This window comes from Mastomys coucha, unplaced genomic scaffold (genome assembly GCF_008632895.1).
Source record: "Mastomys coucha isolate ucsf_1 unplaced genomic scaffold, UCSF_Mcou_1 pScaffold19, whole genome shotgun sequence".
Taxonomy (NCBI): domain Eukaryota; kingdom Metazoa; phylum Chordata; class Mammalia; order Rodentia; family Muridae; genus Mastomys; species Mastomys coucha.
This window is the reverse complement of record NW_022196901.1, coordinates 16322580-16332173: the sequence shown is the minus strand read 5'-3', so window position 1 is coordinate 16332173 and position 9594 is coordinate 16322580. Positions and strand designations below refer to the sequence as shown.

The 9594-nt window shown below is 42.3% G+C and overlaps 1 protein-coding gene across 1 annotated transcript in view; it reads right to left on the bottom strand.

Annotated features, from left to right (window-relative positions):
- Window positions 1-9594, bottom strand: part of Armc10 (armadillo repeat containing 10) — a 19711-nt gene that overhangs the window by 8661 nt on the left and 1456 nt on the right. The window contains exons 2-4 of the mRNA XM_031380089.1: window positions 7179-7327; window positions 3663-3797; window positions 1784-1960 (exon numbers count right to left, since the gene is read on the bottom strand). Of these exons, the coding sequence (XP_031235949.1) occupies window positions 1784-1960; window positions 3663-3797; window positions 7179-7327 (461 nt within the window). The remainder of the gene's footprint in view (window positions 1-1783; window positions 1961-3662; window positions 3798-7178; window positions 7328-9594) is intronic.

The window sequence follows — 9594 nt, the reverse complement described above, 5'->3', positions numbered from 1 at the left end:
CTTTCCTCCCCAACTTGCTTCTTGGTCATGATGTTTGTGCAGGAATAGAAACCCTGACTAAGACATCAGGCAAGGGAGTGCATGCCCGTGACCCCAGCACTCAGAAGTATCAGGAGGAAAAGCTGCCCAAGGTCAGACTTTGCTACACAGTGAGACCGAGTCCAGCTCAAGAGTTTCATGCCCCAAATCCATGCACAGGCCGAAAGAGAAAACTGATTCCATAACGTTGCCATCTAACTTCCACATATGCTTCATGTCACACATCCACTGTCAACATACACACACATACTAATCCACCATAAACATACACATACCATAAACACACACATGCCTACCATAAACACACACATGCACCATAAATACACATCCACACACATCCATCATAAACACACATACACATCTACCATAAACCAATATATACACACATCTACCATAAACACACACACATCCACCAGAAACACACACATATCTACCATAAACCAATACATCCACATAAACACACACACATCCACCAGAAACACACATCTATATCCACCATAAACACACACCCACACCCACTATAAACACACACACATCTACCATAAACACATATACTTCCACCATAAACACACACACACACACACACACACACACACACACACACCCTTACCGTAAACACTTATACACCAATTTAAAAAATAAAAAATAAAACCCTTGCTGGGCAGTGGTGGCACACGCCTTTAATCCCAGCACTTGGGAGACAAAGGCAGGCAGATTTCTGAGTTCGAGGCCAGCCTGGTCTACAGAGTGAGTTCCAGGACAGCCAGTGCTACACAGAGAAACCCTGTCTCGAAAAACCAAAACCAAAACCAAAACCAAAAAAATCAACCCTTTTTAAAAAATAACTAAAACAGGGCTGGTAAGAAGGTAAGAGGCGAAGGCCTGCCCCGAAGCTTGAGGACCTTGAGAGTTCAAACACTGGGACAACATATTGGAAGGAGATAACTGACTTCTGCGAGTTGTCATCTGACCTAAACACGTGCCTCCCCTCCTAAACGTAAGTGTAATAATGATGACGACAATGATAATGGCAATGGACTGCATGTGACATGAAAAAGGAGAGGGACACTGGGGAGGAGAAGGCTGAGTGGGGGCAGGCAGGCTGGGGGGAAGTAAGCTGAAGAGGAGGAGCAGGAAAACAAACTATATAGAAAACAAATACAAACCACATATAAAACCCAAATCAATGGAACCCATTACTTCATATGCTAATCTTTGAAACTGGTCAATCCTGAGGTGAACATAAGCTGCAACTTCCTGTCATGGTTTCTCAGAATCCTTTTACTTCCTATTTCTGGGTAATGATGCCAGGGATTCTAGAAGAACAAGATTTTACTAATTGTCAGAAAATGGCCACCCACCCAAGGCAAGAAACACAGCACGTAATCGCCACACATGGATTCTGCAATTCAATATTAGGGATAAAGGTCAGATGTTCTTGGGCTTCTATAAGTCTTTTTATAAACTTCAGGTTGACTGTGAGCTCAGATCTACCTACCTCTGCTGGGATCAAAAGCACCACCATCTTTTCAGGACTTCACAGGGTTGAAATATGGTATGGCATTTCACATCTTTTTTTCCCCTCTCTGGAACTCATTACTTAGAGTAGGTAGACCTCTAACTCACAGAAATCGGTCCGCCTCTAGAGTGTTGGGATTAAAGGTGTGTGCTGCCATGCGAGGACCAGAAATTCACTTTAAGTAAGTCTGATGCAACAGTTCTTCAAGACTGCAGCACAGCCTACCTTGGCGCTTCCACCTCCGATAAGTAGCAGGTGGAACAGGCCAGCGATGTGGCTGCTGAGCAGGTGTTGGTAGTCATTGGTGACCGTCATGTTTGTCAGCAGCCTCAGTCCAGCCAGCTGCACTGCAGAGTTCAGGGGATCAGCAAAGACGTCCTCACAGACTTGATGGACATATATCTGAAGGTAAGAGAGAACCACTGAGCAACTCTGGCTCTCCAGAAACTTCTGCTGAGTGGCTACTTTCTACACAGTAGAGGAGGCAACTTGATGGTTCAGGATGAACGAGTTCTTCAGAAAAGATGGCATTTGTGTCTGGCCCTCCAACTTTGGTGATCATTTTATTTAAAGCTGCCTTTGCTAATCGCCTGGCATTGTGCTGAGAACCAAAGGCCTAAATTTAGCTCAAGACTCCTCTTATGTAGTGAGGTGAGTGCATGTGCTTTTGAGTTTATGTGAGTGACTCCACATTGCTACTAACCTCCAATAGTGTAGTGCAATGAACCACTTGGCAGTACTTATATCTCATGCATGAGTTTCCAAATTGAAAAATTTATTACTAAATCTGAATGCCATCAAAAACTATAAAATACAAGAAAATATTCCTAATTTCAGGTACCAAGAAATGATCAACTAACAATCCAATACACATTATTAATGTTTGTGAGATAGTCCAAATGCACAGATGCCATCATAGATATAACAATAAGGACACAGAGATCAAGGGTTTAAAGTCTAAATTACACTCAGAAGCCAACTGTTTCTCTTTAGTCATAGTTTTATTGTATCTCCATCCTTTAAAAAGCAGCACTGACTCCTGGTTGATGGTGAGGGTGGGACCTATGATAATATAACAACTGGAACCTACAACAATGTAACAACTGGGACCTATGACAATGTAACAATTGGGACCTACGACAATGTAACAACTACGACCTACCAAGGCTGGACTGGCTGTTTGAGTGAAACAACTGAGACCTACCAAGGGTGGACTAGACCAGGTTTGAATGTAACAATGACTCCCGTCGGTTGCTTATCCTCATCTTTTACCCAACTCTCCTTCGGATTTGTCTTTTCCTCATGACCTTAGAAGGGCTTACCTCTCCTAGGCCTACTTAGATCAGAATTAACACCCTGTGTCTCTATTTTGTACCACAAAACAGAGTTTTAAAACACTGAGTTATGTTTGCTTGGTTTTTTTGTTTAACAAGTCTTTCTGCTGGTGTGTGCTCCACACATCGGGCTTCACTCTTTAGCACCCCCCTGAATTAAATGGAAATCCACCCTCGGCACCTAGCACTGCTCTAGGTCATGGTCAGACTGTCTAGACCTGCCAGCTTCCAGTAATGACACAGAGACTTATTATTTATGAAAGCTTAGGCCATAGCAAGGCTACCTCCCAGCTAGCTAGCTTGTCTTACTTAACCCATTTATTCTAGGCCACATGGCCCGTTACCTCTCACTCAGTCTGACCTCCTCTGCGTCTGGCTGGTGAATCCCGGAGCCTAAATCTTTCCCAGATTTCCTATCTCCAGTGTCCTTCCTAGTCTCTCCAGCCCTGCTACAGGCCCTCAGCTAAACTGAACCAATCAGAAGCTGATGGAGAAGAATGTTTACAGAACAGAGGCAAAGGATGCCTCATTAAAATAACAATACCAAAGTTCCCAGTGCTCAGCTTTCTGCTGGCACAGAAATCAACATCCAAATAAGGCAAAGACAACCTTTACACAGTGTGCAGAAAAGATTATTGCAATTTGTCCCTGTTTCTTTTAAAGGTCTTTGTTGCCTGTGAGGTTACAGAGCACTGGTAGCTTCACTGCTTACCCCAGAGTCACTCTCTTTTGTACAGAAACCTGAGGTATTTTTACCCCAGGCAACTTACCTTTATCTTAGTTTGATTTTCAACATTCACACTCAGGTTATTTAGTGCATTTAAAGCTTTCTCTTTAATACTTTGGTTCAGGGAGTTGATTTTGTTTCCGACAATTGGGATACCACCCAACTCACGAATAATGGCCTAAGGGAGAGGAAAAAATGGACCATAGCTTTAATATGCAGCCCTTTTACTGATTCCATGAATCTAGAAATGCAACTAAAATTAACACTAGAGAAATGATCTTCACATACACAAATCTTCCTTTTAGAGACTTTTCTTACTTACATTTTGTGTGTGTGTGTGTGTGTGTGTGTGTGTGCACATGCAGAGGGCAACCTCAGTTGTTATTCCTTTTTATTTTATTTTATTTTTTTGAGACAGCTCTTTCATTGGCTGGGACTCACTAAGTATGGACATACAATATTCTGAAATACCTCTTGTATTCTAAGACTGGATTTTTTTGCTGGATCTAATAGCTGAAGTTAATAATACACCTAGAAGTCACTTAAGATTGGTAGCTTACCGTGTACTCAAATTGTTTTTACCTGCTTTAAGAGAAAAATTTAACAACCAACCTTGCCTTGGGTTCCCCACACAATCAACAATCAACGTTTACAACCTAAACTAATGCACAGCTGCAATCTTGAGTTATGTAATTTCTTGCCCCTGACCCAGAATAATGCATGTTATTATCATTAATCATTTGTTGAAAGCAGCAAAGACATAATATGAAAATAACTATTTATGGATACTGGCTGAGAAACAATGTTTAATTATCTGGGTCACTTGGGATCTGTAGGGGCCAGTAACTTAATCCCTTGTATGTAACCCTCCTGCTTGACCCTGCCTGCCTCTCATAACCACACCTCTCTGCCCACCTCCTGCTATTTGCCACGCCTCTCTCCTGGTTCCAGTTACATCGGAAATCCCACCTCCAGAGACCGAATAAGGAGCTGCTGATTGGGCCGGCATGCTGACGAACTTGGGGGAGGGGCTTTGCCTCACCTACCTGTGGGCTTGTAACAAGAGATCATTAAATGAAAGATGGCTGAGTGATCACACTTGAGTGCTGTCTAATTTTTTAAGAACCTTCCACGTGGATTAAGGTAACATAATGGCTTGCCAATTTCTCCCTGACTCCATATTCCAGAAAACCCATTCTTATTGTTGCCGCTGGCCAGCAACACTTGTAAAACTGTGGTCTCTGTACAGTGCTCCATCCTTCCCCACATGCTGTTTTCTATGCTGTTTGTGGTGGTTTAAAGGAAAATGGCTCCCACAGGCCCATAGGGAGAAGCCTTATTAGGAGGTGTGGCCTTGTTGGAGTAGATGTGGCCTTAGTGGAGTAAGTATGTTACTGGAGGCTGATTTTGAGATTTCGGATGCTCAAGCTAGGCCTAGTGGCTTATAGTTTCCCTACCCGCTTGCTGTCTGCTGATCCTGATGAAGAACTCTCAGCTCCTTCTCCAGTCCCATGTCTGTCTGCATGCTGCCATGTTTCCCTCTGAGACAATAATGGACTAAATCTCTGAGCTGTAAGCTAGCCCCAATGAAATCTTTTCCATTATAAGAGTTGCCATGGTCATGGTGTCTCTTCACAGCAGTAGAAACCCTGACTAAGACACTGTTCAATAAATAAAGAGTGAAGATCTTTGTAGGCACAGACATCACTCGTAGGCATACACCAGGCAGACACACATAGGGACTCACGTAATACACAACAGGATAAAAGACACACGGTGCATGAAGCAGAGTAGATCATTCTTGGTTAAATGCAACATGATGCATCATGGGACTGGAAGCTAATGGCTAACGTGTAGAATCTGCGCAGCCATGTACATGAGGCTGAATGCTGAGGGCCTCGGGTCACTGTCTGTCTCCACCTAGCCAGTGCTGAGACGACAAGTGGATGCCATACCTGGCTTTTAGCTTTAGTTTCAGTTCTGGGAACTGAACTCAGATCCTCATGTTTGTAAGATGAGTACTTTATCTACTGAGCTGTCTCTCCTCGGGCCTAATTTTACATTTACTTATTTACTTTTCTTTTGCTGTGTAGGGGTGGGTGGGAATATTCCGTGTATGTGGGATCACGTTCACATGTATGAGCCAGAGGTATTGTCTCTCAGAAGCTGTCTTATTTCTGAGACAGGGTCTCTCATTAGGATCTGGGGCTTGTTGACTAGGCTACACTTAAGCCAATGAGCCCTGCAGACTACCTGTCACTGCTTCCCTAGTGCTGGGATTACTGTGTGTTGTGGATTTGGTCTAACACTGCTTGTATTATATTAATCTGGTCCCCAAAACTGCATGAGAATCCACACAAAAAACAAGGAGGCACTTGCTAGGCAGGGAGACAAAGGTGGGACTTTAAGGATTCCTGGGCAAGGGGTGGAGGAGGAGGGAGAGACTGGCTGCCATGTGGGGGAAGGAAGAGAGACACCAGGCCTGAGAGCTTCAGAAGACAGAGAGACAGTCGTCATGTAGGTGCCAGGGAACGCAGCTAAGGGGGCTGCAGGTCTGGGTCTGGGGCAGCAAAAGTGGAATCTAGATTTTAGTAAGTAATAACTCAGGAATATTGCAGGAGGGTACATCAGCCACATGGAGTTTAAGAAGTGGCCCAGGCCGGGTGGTGGTGTGACATGCCTTTAATCTCAGCACTTGGGAGGCAGAAGCAGGCGGGTGTGTGTGTGTGTGTGTGTGTGTGTGTGTGTGCCTTTCATCTGAGAACTCAAAACACTAGAGCGGGTAGCAGAAAACCTCGAGCTGCTGCTGGGATCGATTTGAACAGTGTTAATTGGGTTCAACTGCACAGTGCATGCTGGTGTCGCCTTGGGACAGTGCACTTTACTCACTGACCTACCTCCCTTTGTTTTAACTGATACATAAACACACACACACACACACACACACACACACACACACACACACACTATACATTAATGGAGTAGATTGTATGTTTTGATATATGCATACATTGTGTAATCACCTTAAATGCTTGTCTTTCCCCAAACATTTATCACTTTCAGTGGCAAAACCTTCAAAATTTTTTAGCTCAAAATAAATCTCTGTTGGTGTGAATGTTAACAAGAAAAAAACTGTTGAAAAAAAACACAAACTGTTTTTCTTCATGCTCTGTCGGGGAAGAACATTCGAATTATACTCTTGGGTCTCAGCCAGTTACACCAATCTATGGTTACCACGAAGGACCACCTACATCGGGTCCTCTCCACCAAGTTTGACTGTCTCATTAAAGCATAAACTTAAATGCTAGATGCATTCACTGTTTTATGAAGGCATTGCTCAACTTTAAGTAAAAGACTGCTTTCTGCTTAGTGTTGAGCAGGAACTATTGTGAACATGATGTTAGTGTCCAGCTTCCCAGGAATTACTTTGTGTGTCATTATCTGGCTGTGACTTTCTGAAGCAAAGAAAAGCAAACACTGTTGTGAGCACAAGAGGCTAGGCTCTGAGAGTTCAGCACGGGGCCATAGCCGCTCGACTGTGTTGAGAGACGAGGCTTACTTGGTTAGTGGAGAAGGCTGCATTATTCCCCAAGGTGACCAAGGCTTTCTCAGTAATTACAGGATCGTCAGTTGACTCCAGCAAGTACAGAAGCTTCTCAAGCTGTTCCGCATTTAAGATATCATCATAGGAGCCATCGGTTAGGTCTTCTGCATGAGAAGAAAGCCATTTAGAATTCACTGAAAATCACCGGTCATGTGTTTTATTTTTAATGTGTGAAATGTTCGAACACATACTCTGATACTAGGCACAGCTGTATGGTTTTTTTTAAAGGTCATGGACAGTTTTCATGTGTGAGAGAAAAACCACAGGGTAGGCAAGCTATAAATCTTGACATCTGCCTGGAAGAGGAAGATGGGAGAAGAGGAAGAAGGAAGGTCATGGCTTTAAGAATGCAAGTGGTGTCAGCAACAGAGGCTGGCCTGTGGGAGGGGAGGAGCTGCTGAAGACTGGGAAGGTGCAGCGTGTGGGAAAGCCTGCTTTCGCTTCTCTTTTGGCCAGAGTCTGAAAGGATAAAGAAAAGGTTAAGCCTTTTCTGAATAGGCAGGCCAAATGTCAGAGGCTCAGTAGATGGCTGCCCCTGGCATTGTTGTAAGCACTTTAGATGTCCGCCTCCCCTGCAGATATTATATTTATACATAATATATATAATGTATATGAGTACACTGCCTTCAGACATACCACAGAGGGCATTGGATCTCATTACAGATGGTTGTGAGCCACCATGTGGTTGCTGGGAATTGAACTCAGGACCTCTGGAAGAGTAGTCAGTGCTCTTAACCACTGAGCCATCTTTCTAGTCCCTATTTTACATGTTTTATATCATTCGATTCTCAGGCATCCCTAGAAGGAAGATACTACTATTATTCTGAGTTTATGTAAGAAACAAGGGCCTATAGCCATCAAGTATTAGCCAATGATAATACGATATATGTCTATTAGGCACTGCATGTCAGTAGCATGTACCCCTAATGCTGACAGCATCTTGTCTCTTACTTTAAACATCAGGTACACCTATTTGATTGGACATTTGCCTAAAGAGCATTGATTAATTATGCCATTGGTTTTTGCACTATGTAGATAAGGTGGGACCATTATCCTTAAGAGTCTAAAAGGCAGGAAACCTTTGGAAATAGCTCAGTCATATTTCCAGGGTGTTACTGTGTGGTTCATCCACATACAGGCTTCCTGCTAGATATATTCTGAGTTTTAGAAATTATTACGAATGAAATCTTTTCAATTAAATTTATACTGAATTCCTGCACATAGTGCTTAGTTATAAGAAGCCACTAATTGTATTTTTGTTGCATTCTAGCTTACCATATCTACTGTTCGGTTAATTCTCTGGCACTTTTCTGACTCAAAATGAATCATTTACAAATTAGAATTTTATTTCTTTTTCTATAATCTTGTTTCCTTTAAAACACTTAATAAATTTTATGATTTTTTTTTCTTGTTGAGATGTCTGGGACTCCAGGACAATGCTAAATAGTTGCAATAGGACCACTTCTATCCTTGAACTTAATAAAGATGCAAATAATGTTTTAATATTAAATACCTTTAACTAAAATATCTTTGCCTTTAGATAAGTGTTTGCCATCAATTTAGGAACATTTTCTTCTATTCTCAATGTTACAAGTTGTCAGAAATACTATTTTAATAACTTTTATACACTATTATGTAGTTTCTAAAAATATATTAATGCAATAAATAACATATAATTCTATCAATTCTCCATATATGTCCATCTGGGCTCTGTATATTATTTCTCTGATAGATTTTCTTTAGTAATGATTGAATGAGTTTATATTGTATCAGTCAGGTTCTTATATCAAGTTGAATGATTTGATACTGTTTCCATCTTTTTCAATGGCCTCAGAGAGTCTTTGTTTGGGAAATACACTTGTTTTTTGAGATGGGTTAGCCTAGACTGGCACTTATTCTTGATCTTCACACCTCAGCCTGCTAGTGCTGGGATTAGAGCTAGGCAACACCTTCCTCTACTGAATCAACAAACTTCACAAGAGGAATTACATACTCCTCAACAGTTTAAGGCAAGAATAGACTTCTCTCAAATATAAGGGTAGAACTTTGGGAAGAGGCTGTGGGCAATCTACTTTTAAAGCTGCCTGACCCTGGCTTCCTTCTCAGTACCAAAGTGTTGTGGTGGATGCTCTCAGGCCCAGCAACCCCGGGAGACGGAGACAGGAGGATCAGAAGTTCAAATTTTCTGCTACGAAGTGAGTTCCAGGCTGGGGATACATCAGATCTTCTGCCTTACAAAAAGCAAAACAAACAAAAAACCACCACCAACAAACCCATCAAAGTATTCTTGTATAGAAATATTTGACAGAGGGGGAAAAAAATCAAAACCACACACACACACACACACACACACACACACACACACACACAC